The following is a 19,703-nucleotide window of genomic DNA, read 5'->3' on the forward strand; positions in this document are numbered from 1 at the left end:
GAGCTTTGTCTTTTGTCTAGGATTTTGCAGGGGTGAGGCAGTGTTCTGGGCTTATGCAGAAGATGACAAGAGCAATAAATGGGATTACATGACAGACCAAATCTAAATAAATTTGATTTAAACAAAACCACTTCGAATATCAGGCACTGTTTCTTTATTCATTCATCACTTTACCAGGATAAGCCCATTTAAATATTTTTCAAAGGGGAACCTGACATCAAAGTGTTACATGTACAGCCGTGGGAGTTATAGGGACTATTCTCATTCCTAAATAAACTTTTCAACACATGAGCGCTCGGCATAGAACTAACGACACTCTCATACCTTTCGCATCATATTCTTTAATTCATATATAGAATTTTCGCAGAATTTTGTCATTGTTTTTTTTCTTCTACAAAATATAATACACATCAGCTCATGAAAGCAGAGATAGATAGAAATATCAACAACTTAATTTCAAGTCTCAACCATGATAGCAGTCATACACATATCTGTGTCAGCAAACAATGCAATATCTATTGGTTTCGATAAACAAATACAAATATATTTTTCCCAATTTAATGTAACGCATAATGGTTAAAAAGAAAAATCAAACTAATAACAATAATAATAGTAGTAATAGTGATAACTCATTCTTTTGGTGCTTGGCCCCCTAGCAATCGCAACGAAAGTGAGTAATGAGCATTTTAGAAATGTCAACATATAATTATTGAAAATGCATTAACAATAATTCATCAGTAATTACTGGCAACCATTGTATGCATGACATCTTCAAATGAGACAGAGTGAGAGAGAGCGAGAGAGAGAGAGGGGGAGAGGAAGAGAGGTGCACGTGAAAACTGACTGTGACTGTGTGTGTTTGTGGGACCACATTCACGTACGCCAACCTAAGTGCAATCGATTTCATAAATGCTATGATATTATCAGCTTCTACTCCCACGTCTACTTCTTCGGCATTTCTCATTTCTTCATACCTCCTTATTTGTGTCATTTTTTCCTTTCGCTCCCCAAATGTCGCTCTTCAAGCTTCGCCCTCGCGTAGCCTCTGCATTGGCGAATTTCTTTTTTCTCACGTTTCTAAGTATGTTCTGTCGTCGTTGTCATGGCAACCCTCCGGTCAGCCTCTGGCAGGTGAGGTGTGCACAGTTGTCACAAGGGCTCACTGTTACCAGGCAGCAGCCCAACGTCTATAGAAAGAGAAGGAAAGAGAGAGAGAAAGAAAGAGAGAGAGAGGGGGAGTTAGTACTGTCAGAGCAATTTTGATTACATTATATACACATTCAGTGCATATCCTGTAAAGTGATATATATATATATATATATATATATATATATATATATATATATATATATATATATATATATATTCATTTTATGTTCAATATTTTTAGATAATGTACAAAATATAGAGAATATTTAACAAATAACACAAATAGTAAGAACAGTACTACAGTTTTAGTCCCTGTATTTTTTCAGATTTAAGTTCAGCATTTGATACAACAGATGATGTTCTCCAAACTGTCTCTCTGGAGTCTAAAGTGGAACAAAGCACATTGTTAGTAAATTTAGCATTAGAAAAATATGATAATATGATAAAAGGTGTATTGCAGGGTTTTGCATTGGGCCCATTTTCATTGTACGTGCTACCGTTAGGTGACATTATTAAACAGACTTAAGTCAGTAATCATAATTAATGATGTACAATTATATACATCATCATGATCCAGCACAAACCTCCTGCCTCCAAAATTGCAAATAAAACTTTCAACCGAAGTCAGTGTTGACAAATTTTATTAATATCCGTTTTGAGCATTTTCATTGACCCATCTATCATGATTATGATGCAATATAAAGTTACAATCAAATGATGTAAAAAAGAAATAAATATGGCCAAAATGGAGATACAAGGCTTTGAATTGACAGGGACAATATTATCTTTATGGTGTATCACAAGGTTCTGTAGTAGAACCATTTTTACGCACTACAACTGGGTCATGTCAATTGTTTTGTCAGGCCAACTTATAATAACTACTACATGTTTTAAAAGATAGTCTAATAACTTAATTTAGTCAAATGTTCATTCACATTTTTAGTGTGGTAAGATATACATATAGGGCCCTATCTTACACCCTGCGTAAGCCGCTCATTACTATCTTACACCTCGCCAACAGCAGAGAAAACACACAGGGGCACCACTGACTGAAAACTACCTAGGCAGACGTCAGCAGTCAGACGTTCATTGCTATCCTGGCAGTGAATTGTCAACACAGGCGCGTGCAGCCCAACTCACTTACACCCTCGCTTTACACCATTGAAATTGCAATCTGCCAAAGTCAGACCGCACCTGGCTCTTAAAGAGAATGGCGAGTGACGCGATGATTGGTTTATTGCATGTTACATTCAAAACACAGCCATTAATAATTAAGAGACTTAGTACATGCCTTTGCGCGTTTCAAGTTGCGCAATGCATCCTTTTCCCGTCGTTACTGACGCCCTAAATCAAGCACGGTGCGCGTAAGATCGCTAAAAAAGAGCCTATTGAGTTAAGCCTATTAAAACATTAGTAAATATGCTGCAGCTAAAATGGCTTAAATAGTTTGGAAGCTTTAAAGTGAGTTTTCCTCCTCTAAATATGTTTACTGTTTACTCCCATCTGCAGGTTAGGCAGCCCTCCTATTCTCAGATTCCTGACCATGGAGAGCGGTGGAGTTCACAGGATCAGGACCTCCTGTCTTTCGACAAGCAGAAGTTACATGGTTGCGCCATTCTAGAGTTGTGAAGCCATCTACATATCTTTAAATTTTCTCAAACCTGAGTTTTTGTGTAGTGTAAGGTCACGGCTCTAGAGTGGCACAACAGTCTAACTGTCCACTTATAAAGAGTGAGGAGATCATCAGTTCAAGTGCCAGTAAGGACTTCCATTGTCACAAGCCTCCCAGCCTGCGATAGCAGATGTTCTAACCTCTATCTGTGCATATTATTATAAAACTGTAAGCTTTTGTTTGAACATTTTACTAGTTAATCTTTTTATATTGTAGCAAGTGTTTCTTATTTACAATCCCATTTATTATTTTGCTTCTGTACTCAACCCACTGTAGGCGTTTTGAGTTCAGCAAGTAATTGGTGCCAAAACAATTTGTTTACTTCTGTGCTGTAGGAATATTAGTCTCATATCCCACCAAGAGCATTTCTAATTTATGAGTGTTCTGTAAAAAATGTTTTTCTCTCCTGTGTCACAGTTGACGCAGCGTTCAAAGCAAATAATTCTGTAAAGGATGCAGAACACATTAATGATGATAATTGGAGAAGTTCAATTGAAAGAGAGAGGTCTGGAGAGAAAGATACTCTTTCATGAAAAACTCTTTCATGTCATACACAAAGACACACAGAAAACACACAGTACCAGGGTGGTCCAAGGATTGGTTTCTGTTTTGGGGGAGTCTAGGTTTTTTCACAGGGGGGTTGCGGGGGTTTGGGGGCTTCTCCAGGTTATTGGGGCTGTCCCTGTCTGTGCCTGGGGTAAAAGGGGTACAAGACACAAGGACACAGTCAAGACTTTACAGACAGACATTATATACACACACACATACATACACATACACATATACATGCAAATACTGACAATGATTTACCACCCCCAAAAAAAGCCATTGTATTTACTTACATTAAATATGTCAAAAAAACTTCACAAATAAAGGGCATTAATAGAGGGTTTGTTGCACTTCTGCTGCAGTAACAGCCTCTACTATACTGGGAGAATTTACACTTGATGCAGTCAGCCACAAGAGCATTAATGTAGTCAGGTACTGAGGTTGGATGATTAGTTACAGCACACTGGCATCCCAACAGTATCACATGGGGCTCCATCGTAGTACAAAATTTAAAACTGTACCATACAGAGGAAGAAAATATGACTTTATACATAAAAATATATTATAAGATAGAATATATGATGTATAATAAAAAGCCTTGACGACACTATAGGTTTTCCCTAAAACGTGAACATACACTGGTATACGGAAATCCAGGGGTGGAGCCAAATATATTCCAGGGTAGTAATACGTGTCAGTGATACGTGTCAGGTGTGCAGGTGTCACAACTGTCTTTCTAGGGCACTCCGCTGACTGCGTGGGAGGTTTTGTGGGAGTAGATTTCACAAATCTTGTAGTGCGAAAGAGGCGAGAATTCACACAGTCGCTGTCCATGGTGTTTGAAGCCAGCCCAGCTGCATGTATACTCTGGAAAGTAAAGGCTTTTTCGCATAAAGCCACAGAACAACCCCTATAGGTTCTATAAAGAACCGTGAGTCAAGAACCTTTAAAGGTCAAAAAGGGTTTATGTAAGATAAAATAAGATAAGATAAGATAAGATAGTCCTTTATTAGTCCCGCAGTGGGGAAATTCCCAGTGTAACAGCAGAAAGGGATAGCAAGACACTCAGTTACAAAAATTTAGATAAATAATTTACACTATATACACAATATAAATAAGAATTAAAAAAACAATAACAATATTATTTACAGCAAAAGACTCTTAATTGCACATGGGGGGGGGGGGGGGGGGGTATTGCACATAGTATTCCCTGAACATGAACATGTGTGTGTAGTTAAGTGTGTGTGTATGTGGTCCGCTGGGAGCAGTGCTGGTTGTGCAGTCTGACGGCAGCAGGAAGGAAGGACCTGCAATACCGCTCCTTCACACACTTGGGGTGAAGCAGCCTGTCGCTAAAGGAGCTGCCCAGTGCTGCCAGAGTCTCATGCATGGGGTGGGAGCTGTTCTCCAGCATGGATGCCAGCTTGGCTGTCATCCTCCTGTCTCCCACCACCTGCACTGGGTCTAAGAAGCACCCCAGGACAGAGCCGGCCCTCTTTATGAGTTTGTCCAGTCTCTTCTTAAAGGTCAATGTAAAGGTTCTTTAACAATTAAATAGAGTCAGAAATGATTCTTACATGGAATTGCTCAAAGAATCCTTTGTAGCACCTTTAGTGTAGGGAGCACTTTATTATGCTGGCTGTACTTTTCTATTTTAGCTTTTCAGAGAAGAAGGAAAAACCTTTCATGACACTGGAGACCAGCAGGCCAAAAGATTCGCCATTTCATCCACTTCAGCAGAAAAGATGTTGAGAGCTGGCTTTAAATTTGACCGAATACATGAATCAGAGCAAATGAGTGTGTGCAGAGACAGGCAGTTTTATGAACCTGTGCGAAGTGTGAGGATCTGTGGTCTATGTGTGTGTGTGTGTGTCTGTGGGTGTGTGTGTGTGATTATGGAGATGAACAGCACACAAACACATGGACTATCAAACTGGAATAGGTAATATTAGTAATAATGTTGACGTCTGCCTATTATTAGGTAATACAGTGGTGTGTCTCATATGAGATGAACAGCTGCCTGTGTGTACTTGTGTGCATGTATTTGTATGCACATCAGTAAGCAGAATACCTGTGTCACATGACAAAGCCTTCCGGTTGCGTTGTGGTTTGACTGGAGCCTGAGGCCTCACACTCTCCTCACCTGCACCAAAATGACATGTAACCAGTAACTAGGCAGCTTTTCCTTAGTTATAGCACATGCTTATGTAATAGACCATTTTAAAAGTGACATCTGATTGGCTCAGGCATGACCAAAGTCGTTCTTATCATATACAGACATATCACATCACGTCAGGTAAATTCTGTATTAATGGGTTCTCATCCATGTGTTCTAATTCTTGTTAACCCAGTGCCATGCTTATTAATTCTAAGTTAGTTACTGAACTTTAGTGTATTTCATCACCATTTGAAAATATAAATAAGTGATTTAAGGCCCTTTGCATCATGCCTTACAACAACCCTTATAATCAACAAATGCAGCTGATTATACATTTAGGCAATAAAATTAACGACAGACCTTGGGTATGAGACCGCTCAGACAGTCCTAATGGGAGCTTTGTGGAGGCTGGGGGCACCAGGGGCGGGATCTTTCTCTCATTGGCTGATTCGGTTGGGGAAAGCACATATGGGGCAGTCTTTGGCTGCGAATCAGAGCACAAATATACAAAACATTAATATATTCACCAATGCTAAAAATAAGTAAGATAAAAAAAAAAAAAAGTATAAAAATTAAGTTGAAACACATTCATACAAACAAAAACACTTGTACCTTTGCTGGGATTGGAGGGGGCTGCCCCTCTGTTTCTCTTGCTCTTTCTATCCCTGCATCTTTTTTTTCCACTCGAGTGGTATCCCTCTCTCCTCCAGTTTCATCTTCTGTACCTTAAAAACAGACCATAAAAAACAAGAGCTTTACCATTCTAATAATCAGACGTTGCAATTAAAATGATCAGTTAAATTCTCCAATTTGTTACAAATTCTTACGTGGTGAAATTAAGCCAAACATATTCTAAAGTGCTACCGTGGGACAGAATATTCAACATGAATGTCATTCTGGGACACTGCGCCAGGAACCATTATGTAGATTGCAAATCATGTCGTGTGAAATACGTGAGAATTAGACTAGTCACTGTCCAAGGTGCTTAAAGCCAACCCAGCTGAAGCAGTGCATGAAGCATTTCATTACAATGACTATCCAGGATTATCATTACCATCTTTAAAAATGGACAAAAAGGATATGCTGAACAACATAAACGTTTGAATCAAGAGCATATTTCCTCCAAAAAGAAAAAATATATAAGAATATGTCCACTATCTATTATTAGAAACCTTTAGAAGCTACATTTATACCCAAAGCTTGCTGTAATTTTCATAGTTTTTTGGAACAAGCACATATATTCTGTGAATATGCAAATTCTAGCCTTTCCATTAAAACCACATTTGTGTTCGTAGCGTAATTGAAAGACAAATATAAATGATGTACAATCTGTAAATCTAATTAAAAGACTAAACCTGTAAATTTGTAATTGAAATAAGTTAGATTAGTAGTAAATTAGTAAATTGAATGTAAACAAAATTATGTTTTTTATCAATTAATTCATTAAATGCATTGAAACGATTTGTGATTTCTTTTAATTACATTTTAACTATTTGTGAAATGTTGTGATCAACAAGGAAAAACAATGGGGCAAAAGAATATTAAACAGGCCGAACAGGAGAAAAAGAAGAGGAAAAGGGAGACATGATAATGTTGATAATTTATGTGAAATAAATGTGAATATAAATATGTAACAAATCCTGTAGTTAGATACATAATAAGGTTACAACAATTACTTAATTTAAACAATCATGTAATTAATTACTACCACCTTAAATGTTACATAATAAAGCTCTACAGGTATAAAATAATTTGATAATTATGATGTAAACTGAATATAAACTGAAATGCTAACTAACCATTTATAAAACTATGTAACAGAGAACAAGTCTGTTATGTAGTATACACTGCATGTAAATGTAACTGTTATATAACTTTTTACCTAATTACATAATCAAGCAATCATGCAATTCAATCTGGGTTATGTAAAATGTTGTGCTATAAAAATGTTATTTTAATATTATCATGTAACTAATTTTATTAGAAATGATATTGATAACATCTCTAAAGGTCAATCAAAAAAAGATGTAACTCACGTAACTAACCCAGTAATTTATTAAGTAATAACATTTACACAAATATGTCATGCAAGTTTAATGTATAGCAAATAAACAACAATAACTTGTTGTACCAGAGCTCTCCTGCAGGGGTCTCTGTCTGAGTTTGGCAAGGCTGGGCTTGCTGCTCTGTGGAGGGGGGTTTGGTTTAGATGGACACGGTACAGGACGCGCCCCCGGAGCCCCTGTTGCTCTACACCTCTCTTCTGACTGCCATGATGACTCAACCCGCTGCAAAGGCTCAACTTGCATGTCAGAGGGCAGATGCCTCTCGGCTGGCTGATCTCTTTCGGAGAGGTCTGTGAGGACGTCGCAGTGCAGCCGTCTGTCTGCATCCACACTGATCTGCCTCTCAGCTTGCGTGTTTGGAGACGGTGTCCTGTCCCCGGCCGGGTAGGGTGGGAGCGGCCTGTCCGTGGGGGAACGCTGCCCTTGTGTCTGTTTGCCCGCCTGCTTCTCTGCCCACTGCCTCTCACACTGCCTGTCCACCTGCCTCAGGTCTGTCCACTGTGCGTCCGGCTGCTTCGGCTCTGCCCACTTCCTCTCCAGCCCCCTGTTGGTCTGCCTGTAGTCACCCCATTGGCTATCTATGTGGCGAGACTCCGCCCACTGCTTGCTGGCCTGTCTCTGCTGAGCTTCGGCCTGCCTGTCTATCTGTCTCAGGGTGTGTCTGTCCAACTCTCGCTCTAAATGCCTGTCTGCCTTCCACAGCGTCTGTCTGTCCAGCTCTCTGTCAATCTGTCTCAAAGCATGTCTGTCTAGCTCCCTCTCAGATGGCCGCGATGTCTGTCTCTCTAACTCTCTCTCTATCTTCCTCAGGGTTTGCCTCTCCACCTCCCTTTCTGAGATTGTGTCCATTTGTTTTGACGACTGTCTGTTGAGTTCCCTGTCTATGTGTCTCAGCGTATGCCTGTCTGTCTCGCTTTCGCACGGCCTGTCTGTCTGCCTGAAGGTCTGCCGGTCTGCCTCTCTGTCCATCTGCCTTTGCCTGTCCGCCTCCTTGCTCATCTGTCTGTCCATCGGCCGTAACATCTGCCTGTCCATATCTCTCTCAGAGTGTCTGTCCGTTCCCGAGGGCGGGTCATGGTCGGGTTCTGCTTCCGATTTCTGCAGTTAAACAGACAACAGGTGGAAAAACTAATAGCAGCTCTTAATTTGCATCAACCTTTTAACTTGCATGTAATAAAGCACTTTGGAAATGTTGTTTGGAAATTGCTATTTGTTGTAGGGTTTCACACACTTCTGAAGATAAACTCCCATATAGAGTAATGCAATTAACAAAATGGCTTATAAAATGAGATATGATATTATTTATATACGATAAATTCCTGAAAGTAGCCTCTCCTTTGCCATAATGCAGCTTTGCATACTCTTGTCATTATCTCAAGTATCTTCGTGAGGAGACACCTGGGAAGCTTTTCAAACAGGCTTAAATTGCATTGCTGTAACATATCTGCTCATTCCTAAGCGCAGGATAACCAGTCCGTTTTACCCTTTATGTCATATGTGGCGTGACTGCTCAATGGTAAATTTCCTGGTGCAAAGTCAGTCACTGAATTATTATTTTTTTAATGTTAATTAATCACACCAACAACTTACGCACATACGCTCTAGTAGCTAATTATCCAGTACTCTTTATCTGCATGGACTAAGCATAAGCTGTAGGAGTAGATTAAAAGAAGGTGGCTTTCTTGAGAAGCGTGTAAATGCAAACTTCAATTCAGTATTAAACCCCAGGTTTATTATTTAGCTGTTAATCTTATTGCATAAACAATTGTGAATTATTCTATAACCATTTGGTTTACCATATCTTGAGTCCCACAGGGTTTTATTTTTGGGCCTATAAAAGTCATGTTCATTATGAAAGAAATGTATTTAAGAGGGTGACGAATTGTGCTTACATACAGGGTTAAAGCCCCAGGGAACACCCAGAGTAAAATATGTAAAAAATGATGCATGATACTGCAGTATTGCAGCACTATTAAACATTAAAACGTTGATTAGACTGCCATTATTCCATGAAATCAACATATCTGACAAGCCTCTTTTACCCAAGTCCAACTATTATACCTCCCTCCCATTTTAAGTACAAATAAAACTGTATTATTCCGATTGTGCTATTTATTTAAGTAAACACAGCACTGAGGCGTCCACTTTGTTGTTCTGAAATCCCTGACCTTGGCTTCAAAAACAAGTCCGTTTGAATCAGCCCTACACAGAAATCCCAGGAAAGCTGTGGAGCTCGGACTGTACCGTTCTGCCGGTGTAGAAGGGGTGCTTGTTCCCCCTGAAGGTGGTGAATGGCATGCCCTGCACAGAGCGAATCTCCATCACCCCTGCTCTGGGCTCCTCCATCCTCTTCTCCTCCACCGTCCCATCAGCCACCTCAGCTGGGCAGCTGCTGCTGCCAGGCAGCCTGGGGGGCTGCAGAAGAGTGTAAACATTCTCAAGGGCATTCCTGGACAAGGTCAAAGCGAGAGGGAGAAAAGAGGGTGGGGGTGGGATAAAAAAAAAAAACACAAGAAGTTTAGAAGTTTAGAAGAAAGGTCCATTAGCTGCTCAATGTGACAGATAATAAATAGCCCTGGATTAGAGCTTTAAGAGGGAGCTTGTTTTTTTTCTTATATATGCCCCGCAGCCGGACAAAACGCTACGCTAATTTTGACTGATTAAGAACCAGCCCCCGGGGCAATGCATTAGTCATGAATTAATGCAATTCACACAGCTAACTAATCAAGCCCTTTCACTATTCATTAAAGCCTGGCTGAGATATCTTCCTTGTCTTCTCTTACATACAGTTTGTGTGGTAGAAGAGCGTGTCCTTCAGTTAACTTTCCCTCAGCCTATTATTACTGATTGCGCTTTTGATCACTGCATGCTCTGACGCAGACCTTCCTCACTGTTTTCCAAGTATATGCAAATACGTGGTTGCATTGCTTCTGGGTCTGACATTACGTAACAACTCAACACCTGCAAGGCCTTGAGCCAAATGACTCTACTCTCTGTTGCCAACTCAGTGGCTTAGCGGCCAAGTCACCAGACCTTTTGGTGTGCTTATAAACACTCAAAGACAATTTGAGAGAGATTTTCAGGGGTAAGGGGTATCATTAGGCATATCTTAAAACAATGTGTTTTTCAAAAATTATCTTCCCTGAGGTGCACTTGTGACATTTTTTAAGAGTGTATGTACCAAAAACAGGCTGCATGCATTTTTACATTTTTACTGCTGGTGCACCTTTAAGACGGAAATATGTAAATGAGCTCTGTTCTTATTGTCTGTCATGTATTGCGTCTCATTCAAAACGCACTAAAAAACAAATAAATAGCGTTACTCCAAATTAACACACTCCTAATAACTGCAGTATTAATGGATGGGGCTGACCTGCTGTGGTCCAAATATGTGGATATATGTAAATATGTTGTTTTTGTGTTCAAATGTGGTTCAGCCAATCAGCTTTTAGAACCAGAACCAGCTGTTCTGTAATAGCCTTGTAGCCTCCCATTGCAGGCATACAGTTAGAGCCTGTAGCTGATCTGTTGATGTACAGTTCATCAGTGGTCAGTTTGTAGGTGGTGGTGGTCCACTCTCAACGCTTTGTAAAAACTCAAGCAACACTGCTGTGTCTGATACACTCATACTAGCACCACATGTCGAGTTGTGCTGAGGACAGCACACTACTCAGAAATCTACCACAGTAGAGGGTGGCTGACTACTTGATCAGCAGATCTACAGGCTGTAAGTGGTCCTTTAGGGTAAGTGAACCTCTTAAAGTGGACAGAGAGTGGAAGTACAAGATATACTCTCTGGAAAAGGGGTTAGATATAGTACTGAAAATGTACTTTTGGTGCTATATAAAATCATTTTAAAGGATTTTTCAGACGATGTGTGTTTATAACTACATAATCAGCATATTAGTTGCACATGCGCCACATAGCTATGCATAATAATAAAGTAATTACTGGATAATTAGTATTTATGCTAATTTCACTGCAGAATCACTTTCTTCTACATAACTTGTTTTTGTGTGTGTGTGACTGACCCTGTGGGAGCCGTAGCGACAGTCCGACAATCCTCACTACAGTTCACGCCCAGCGAATCTGACTCTTGATTGGACAGAGTGGAATTCCGGTTCCTACGGAAACCAAAGATGGCCAGCATGTTTCTTCTCTTCTTTCGTCTGAGGGAATGAGCCTTATGAAGGGTGGATAACTGACTGAGAGAGACAGTGAGAAAAGTAAAGCTTGTTAGTTTTTCTATTCAACCATTTAGTTGCCCCACAGCTTGCTTTACGCTAGTTTAAGCTTACACCTAAGTTTAATTGTCCCCTGTTGTATAAGTCCAGTGAAGACACACTCCAATTCACATGAAACTAGCTGACACATATTTTCACACTTCTGCTCACATGACATTGTAGGGCAGGTGAACATGCAGAAACCCAGGAGAGAAACTAAAGGCCAGAGCACACCAACTCAAAACACACGCCCACATCCCCTCTGATGCTGGCAGCTGTTTTAAAAAAAGAACTGATGATTAACTGTGGATACACGTAAGGAGCATGTAGCGATACATATGAAAACAACAGACTGAAGCTAGAGTGCAACTGTGCTTTAGACTTTAGGGCTGCTAGTCCTTTCAGAAATACAAGCACATACCCTGTCTAGGGAGTAAAATGTGCTGTAAAAGCTTGGATACCAGAACAACAAACATGGATCAAATCAATGATCTTGGTTTAAAAACTCAGTGCTACCAACATTAGCTTACAAAACGTTCTACTTCCTTGGCCATAGTCATAACAGTCACTACGACAGAGTGTCTCCAGGAATGCTGACACCCTTGTCTATGGTAGACTATGGAAATCTGTCCTGTACTGAGCCAAAATTAATCAATCTTAAAAATAATATATTTTTAAAAGAGTATTTATTAGTTTCTTATGGTTTGCCTTTGCCTAAATAAAAGCCCAGAGCCTTCTCTTACAGTTCCGAGTGAATTGTACTGTGGAAATTGAAACTACAATGTTTCCCAGACACGGATTAAGCCTAATCTTGGACTAAATTATCCAGACAATAGCCAAATGACCATTGGGGATTCTTTTTAGTCTATGATTAAGATTAATCTGTGCCTGGGAAAGTGGTACTTAAGAGTTCCTAAAAACTGCATCTGTACAATATGGTAATACAGCTGTAAGCTTGAAAACAGCTTCTTAAATGATGCAAGTTGTTGGCTTAAGGCCCTTTCACACAGAGTCCGATATTTACTGACAAAAGCGCGTTAAGTTGTGAAAACACATGTATATTAATGATGTCTTTCACACAGAGTTAGAAACGGATGGACTGCAACACTGCATTTTCTGCCTAGTTCGGACCAATCAGATCTGACCAATCAGAGCTCTGTCCTCATGGCTGCAGAGCAAACAAATGAGCATTAGGAAAGCTGCAGAACAGCTGATCTTGTTTGTAGCAAAACAGAAACACATATAACGAGCAGTAACACGCAGACTATAAAAGTGTGGAGTTAGAGTAATAATGGGGTGGAGCAGAAAGGAGCTGAAAGGCTGGGGAATGATGGTGACAATTTACAGCCACTTTATGTAGCTTTTTTTCTTGTTTGTCTAGGTGCATCCTAGTCTGTTCATGTCCACAAAGAACCACAAACTATAGCTTCCCTCACTAGTAACCACTCATGTGAAAGAAGAAGTTAAAGTGCCCTATCTTTCACCCTGCAGTCAATTTTCACTTCTTCCGCCTGCTTCTTTTAAACAGCAACAGTGCTTGTGAATATATCTGGCGTGATGGTCTTGAAATGAGGTGTGTTCAGGTACATTTCTGACGTATTGGCAACGGAAAACAGGTGCACCACTGACTGAAAATCCTAGGCAGACGTCAACAGTCAGACGTTCGTTTGTTGCTATCCTGGCAGTGAATTGTCAACACAGGCACGTGCAGCCTAATGCCGTACACCCTCCCCCACGCTTTACATGACTGAAATTGCAATCCGCCAAAGTCAGATCGCACCTGGCTCTTAAAGGCAATGGCAAGTGACATGCCTTACATGCCTTTCGATCCGAGCAAAGCCTACTTTTCCCGTCGTTACGATAGCAAAGACACAATGACACACCCTAAATCAAGCCGCACGGTGCACGATTGACGGCTTGCCTAAGATCGCTAACATAGGGCCAAATAAGAGCTAAAGCAGACAGAGAGCAGAGAACAAGAAAGATTGGACATTTTTAAGAGCAATGGAGTTTCTAGCCCTGATGACAAAAAACGCATTGGACTTGGTGTGAAGGTTCCACTACATTAAAAATCACATCTGGTTTTGGTGTGAAATGGCCCTTAGAGCAAAAGTTCTACTCATTTGCTGAATTTATGTGACATAACCTTTGATCATGCCACATTATAGCTCCTCTGTAGAGGACTTGTGCTTATCATCACTTAGACCAACCATCAAAACATCAAAACGTCAACTGACCCTAACCTTTTCATACAACTGAATATTAGCAAGACTACAGTTTGTTCTTTTGATTGTCTGGAAGGTTCTGATAATTGAGAGACACTTTACAAAAAAAAACAGAATTAAGGTTCCAGTTCTCTCATTTATATTCAGTGTAAGATCAAACTGATGGAGGCAATTTTTCATTGCCTTTTTTTGGCCGATCTTACCAGGCGTGCCAATAATTCAGGATATCTATTCCCGCATTATGCTACAAAGGGAAGTCTTTCATTTCATAATCATCATCATTGCAGTTTATGGCCCAAATATGCAATTTAGAGGCACTGCATTATTTATCTGGGACGATGGCCTTTCACTGCCTCACGGAACCCCCATGATTCCGTGCAGCTGTTGCTCAGCAACAACATAATAACATCTCCAAGAGCCCCGTGGGTTGCTAGGAAACGCTGTGCGCTGGCACAGGAGGGTGCATTTAGAGCAGATTCATTAGAAATGTACTTAACGGGAAAAATGTAATTATGGTAAAAGCATCTACAGTATTCCTCTGGGGACTCATACATCTGGCCAGAACACTGTGTCTGAGGGAGTGTGTGTGTGTGTGTGTGTCTGAGGTTTGACTTTATGTGTGTGTAGGTGTGGGTGTAGGTGTGTCTATATACCTTTCAGGGAGAACTCTCTTGCTATAAAAATCAGGCAGTCCATCGTCCAGTGGAGTAACAGCTCCATTTTCAGTACAGTGCTGAGAGAAAGAGACAGTGAGAGTGTGAGAGATAGAAAGAGAGAGAGAGAGAGACAGAGAGAGCGAGAGAGAGAGACAGAGAGAGAAGTAGAGGAATAAACAGTTCTACATTATGTTATACTACTATATTAAATCATTTATATTATAGAATATAGTCTATGTTAGTGTTCAAATTTTGACGTGAAGACACCAATAGTGTCTTACATATTATAAGATATACCACCACCGAATGAGCTAGAACCCCACATTCCCACTCTAAACCTCCAGATTTGTGCCAAACGCTCTCATATTCAGCCAGAGGAGCCATTAGTTTTGCGCAGAAGAGAGTACAGCCATTCCTGGAACATCCCAGCATGATGAAGACAAATGCAAGCTGAGCTCAGCTTCACACTGCTTTTACTCATTCCGTAAAGCTTACACTGGAGCGGTGCCAGAGCACTCCGGAACAAAAAAAACAAAAAAAACAAGGGAGCAGATGCCGGCCGCAAGATTTCGGAACACGAGACGAGTCCTAAATTCGGTTAAGAGCTTTTACTATTATGCTTTTTATAGTCATTTTAAAAATGACCACAAGCGGCACATAAGGTGATGTCATCTGGCATAGTCTGAAAGGGGAGGTGCACCGAAACACACACAGGTCCCCTCTACCAACACACACACACATATCGGTGCTCAATTCGTAAATGATGTTCTGAAACAGTGTAAATGAGGGTCAACATTCTGCAAAAGTGGGCATATGAGGGAATTTTAGAACAGCATAAACGGGGGGATTCTAGAACAGCGTCAATGAGGGGAATTCTAGAACAGCGTCAATGAGGGGAATTCTAAACAGTGTGAATGGGGAGGATTCTAGAACAGCATCAATGGGGAGGATTCTAGAACAGCGTGAATGGGGAGGATTCTAGAACAGCGTGAATGAGGAGGATTCTAGAACAGCGTGAATGAGGAGGATTCTAGAACAGCGTGAATGAGGAGGATTCTAGAACAGCGTGAATGGGGAGGATTCTAGAACAGTGTGAATGGGGAGGATTCTAGAACAGCGTGAATGAGGGGAATTCTAGAACAGCGTGAAAGAACTAAATAAGAAAAATATTGAAGTATCCAAATGATCCCAGTTTTTATGAAATCACAGTACTTCATAGAACCACTAGCTTTACTACAGAACCCTTACAGAACGCTTTTTTAAAAACAGTGTAAGCTACATGCAAATATCCTTAAGCGTGCACAAAAGGCGAGACACCTGCATTTCTAAACAAACTTTCTCACAGACACGTACTCACCCACCCACACAAGCAATAGTAATGCTACTATTTCACAATTCGCTCTCAGGAACTCCTAACTGGAGGCTTTTAATATCTAATGTGTCTGGCATAATATCTCTCCTCATCTTCAGGAGCGAGCGCTTTCGGTTATCAACAGTCCCACGCTGATTTTATCAATAAAACATTCTGTGGATGCATTAGTAAGAGTCTAATGTTTGACTTATGAACATTTATTAAAATATTCCTTGCTCTGCGTGGTTACAGCGATATCAGTTTTTGCTGCTGTTCATTATTCATTTGGGCTATATATCCATGTCTACACACGGGTGCACAAGGGGCCTTTCCATGAATCAAATATTAAAAGAGGAATATTTAAGTTCACATGGTTATTAACATGAATATTTATCACAGAACACGCCGGCAGCAGGTATAGGGCAAACCTCTGGCATTCCAAGGTACTTAACCAAAATCCTGCATATTCTGCCTTGGCCTTTGCCCCCTTTGCATTTAGATATGAATTAAAGCTGTTTGAGTGACCTTGAGTAGCTATATAAACACAAATCTTTCAGACTTGGTATGGTAATATTTACCTTATGGATCTGAAGTGGCAAAAGCAGTGTGAAATCATACGTTCTGTGGTATCTGGCGCCAAGAAGTTAGCCACACATCCTTTAAGCCCTGTAAGTTGTGAAGTGTGGCCTCCATGGATCACACTAATAAGCCATAGGTGCCTATGACCCTTAATGGCTGGTTCCCTGGTCATTCTTTCTTTCACCACTTTTGGTAGGTACTGACCACTGCATACCAGAAAAACCCAACAAAACTTGCCTGATGTTTTGGAGATGTCTATTATCACAATTTGTTTTTTTGTCAGAGTGGCTCAGATTCTTATGCTTGCCCATTTTTCGTAAATTTTAACACCTTCATCACCTTTAAGAACTGACTGTTCACTTGCAGCTTAATATATCACAGCCTTTAACAGATGCCACTGTAGATGAATATGTGTAACACCTGTCAGTGGTGTTAATGTTGTGGCTGGTGTATACAGCGTTTACTCCTTTGCTTCTATTGTTAAATTTCTTCTAAATAAGCCTGATGTGGCCTCCAACTACATTTAATCAAAATAAATGAAAACACATCATTGAGCTAAACTGAGCTGAGTTGAATTAAATGTAAGCAACACAAGCCTTTTGCCATTTCTATATAGAAATATGCTTGAGATTAACCTGATTTTGTCCTGCAACTGAACTGAAGTAAAAAGAGTTTAGCTGAACTAAACAGAACTGAATTTAATCTAACTGAATCAAATCAAACTGAATTGAACTGAGCTGAAATGCAATGAGTCGATTTGAGCTGTCTAATTTTTTTTACCAAAGTAAAGGGCATTTTGATCATGTTGCTGTCAGAAGTCTGATCAAGGTCAAATATGCATGAATTCTGATCTGACTTTTGATAAAAAGGTCATATTGACATAATAACGGAAACTTTTTCAATTCTGATTTGGGGCACCTTTTATATGGTACTGAAATCTAAATTTATTATACAAATTGCATTTTAAGTACCATATAAAAAGCTGACCCAAATCAGAACTGTAAACATTTTTGTTTGACTGCATGTGAATTCAGTTGAAGGTGCATTGGGTCTGATGATTACTGAGTGTAATACGGCGCACAAATGAGAGGCTTTTGAAAGCTAGGTACTGCAGGCTGTGTCAAACAGGGCAGTATTCAGGATTGTCTCTCACAGAGTCAGATGACAGGAGTGCTCCTCTGTGCCGCCGTGGAGGCCTCGGTCTGACCCGAGTCACATGATGCAGAGGTGCACCTTGGGTTGGCAGTGCAGATAAGCCTTCCCACGATGCAGAGCGGGAGAGGGGAGAGGAGAGCTGAGCAGCAGAGGTGGGCGGAGACGAACTGGAGTCATCACACAAACCTGAAACACAAAAAAGATTGATAGAGAGAGTAAGAGAAAGATACACATTATTAAACTCAACAAAAAAACCCAAATATATAAATATATATAATATAATATAAACACCAATGTTTCAGATGCTTTGTTTGATATTTCAAAAACGATTCAATTGAAATACAGTGCAGTTACCTATGCAGTCAAGTCGTCTGCCTAGAATAGTTGAGCTCCATTTTTTAAATATGTGTTCTGGATATTAATCATTACTGCCACAATGATGTTAGATTTCATCTACACCTCTGTTTATAGCTCAAAATATGATTAATAACATTTGAAATTTATTTTTACAGATTAGTCGCTACTTATATGCATATACATGAGTTAAGAACTGTCCTTGCAATGTGAATTAACACAACAGAAGTTGTCCAATCAGTGCTGTTGATATACATCAATATGCACATATATAAGGTGCCCTAGAATGTCTGTAATGGACTGTATTTTACTTGGCAGAGTTAAACAATGAGAGTCCAGAACCTGCAAAACACTGCTTGGTCTCGTGACCACAGCTTTTCCTGTGCCAGTGTCTGCCGAAGAGTATATCAAACTCGGCATGCGACTCCTAAAGGAAATATACAGAGGCAAATGGGAATCCACTAGGCTAAAAGCAAACATTACCCAATGCCAGTTTTTCCCATCTCTTCTATGCAACATTTACATTTACATTTACATTTACGGCATTTAGCAGATTCTCTTATCCAGAGCGACTCAAGTGCTTCACAGTTTACTCAAGAATGACATCAGCTAAAATTCAAGGATACCTCTAAGCTTAGACAGTACTAAACACAAGTCAATGTGGAGACCATAATACTCTACTATTCGCCCAAGTACTCTTGGAAGAGGAGGGTCTTGGGTTTGAAGACAGCGAGCGACTCTGCCGTTCGGACACCCAGGGAAAGCTCGTTCCACTACTTTGGTGCAGGACAGAAAAAAGCCTGGACGCTCGTCTTCCGTGGATTTTGAGGGATGGCGGGTCGAGCCGAGCCGTACTTGAAGCTGGAAGTGCTCTTGGTGCGGATCGGCTTTTGACCATTGCCATCAAGTATGGAGGAGCTGGTCCGTTCTTGGCTTTATAGGCCAGCATCAGGGTTTTGAATCTGATGCAGGAAGCAGCTACAGGAAGCCAGTGAAGAGAACGCAGCAGTGGAGTGACATGGCTGAATTTAGGAACGTTGAAGACGACCCGTGCCGCTGCATTCTGGATGAGTTGCCTGATGGTGCGCAGAGGGAGACCAGCCAGAAGAGAGTTGCAGTAATCAAGTCTTGAAGTGACAAGAGACTGAACGAGCACCTTGCTGGCCTCTCTAGAGAGAAAGGGTTGAATTCTCTGGATGTTGTACAGGAGAAATCTGCATGAGCGAGTTAGATTTGCATAAACAAACTGGATTCCCTCAGCCAAACCAAAACCAGAACCTTTTTACCAGAAAGACTTGAGAAAGCCAAACCCAGGGAAGTGAGTGGGCCTGGCTAAAAGCTAACCCAGCAACAATCTCCTCAGCTTTCTTACAGCACATTGCGCTGAGAGACAGCCACGCTTTCTAGTAAGACTCAATTACAGGGTTTTTGTTACAGTAGTAAAGCTAGGATGTAATGGGCGGCTTCTGTTCGTAGTGTCCAAAACCAGCCAGTAAAAGCAGAGCTTATAGTTTTTCAGTAAGGAAAATCAGGGGTAAAATAACAGGGTGGTAAACAAGCTTTTAC

At 40.5% G+C, this 19,703-nt stretch overlaps 1 protein-coding gene across 3 annotated transcripts in view; it reads right to left on the bottom strand.

The window, feature by feature from the left end:
- Positions 1 to 325: 325 nt before the first annotated feature.
- The window catches only part of LOC140555394 (capping protein, Arp2/3 and myosin-I linker protein 3-like), an 81,862-nt gene continuing 62,484 nt past the window's right edge, over positions 326 to 19,703 (bottom strand). For 2 of the 3 annotated variants that reach the window (XM_072678662.1, XM_072678666.1), the window contains 10 exons: positions 17,782 to 17,969; positions 14,696 to 14,775; positions 11,626 to 11,799; positions 9,839 to 10,043; positions 7,660 to 8,692; positions 6,141 to 6,253; positions 5,889 to 6,012; positions 5,442 to 5,513; positions 3,403 to 3,513; positions 326 to 1,187 (listed from right to left, as the gene is read on the bottom strand). In XM_072678662.1, the coding sequence (XP_072534763.1) occupies positions 1,150 to 1,187; positions 3,403 to 3,513; positions 5,442 to 5,513; positions 5,889 to 6,012; positions 6,141 to 6,253; positions 7,660 to 8,692; positions 9,839 to 10,043; positions 11,626 to 11,799; positions 14,696 to 14,775; positions 17,782 to 17,969 (2,138 nt within the window). In that variant the 3' untranslated portion in view covers positions 326 to 1,149. The remainder of the gene's footprint in view (positions 1,188 to 3,402; positions 3,514 to 5,441; positions 5,514 to 5,888; positions 6,013 to 6,140; positions 6,254 to 7,659; positions 8,693 to 9,838; positions 10,044 to 11,625; positions 11,800 to 14,695; positions 14,776 to 17,781; positions 17,970 to 19,703) is intronic. The other variant, XM_072678663.1, reaches the window with a different exon arrangement.

The sequence above is a fragment of the Salminus brasiliensis genome, chromosome 1 (genome assembly GCF_030463535.1).
Source record: "Salminus brasiliensis chromosome 1, fSalBra1.hap2, whole genome shotgun sequence".
NCBI classification, from domain to species: Eukaryota; Metazoa; Chordata; class Actinopteri; order Characiformes; family Bryconidae; genus Salminus; species Salminus brasiliensis.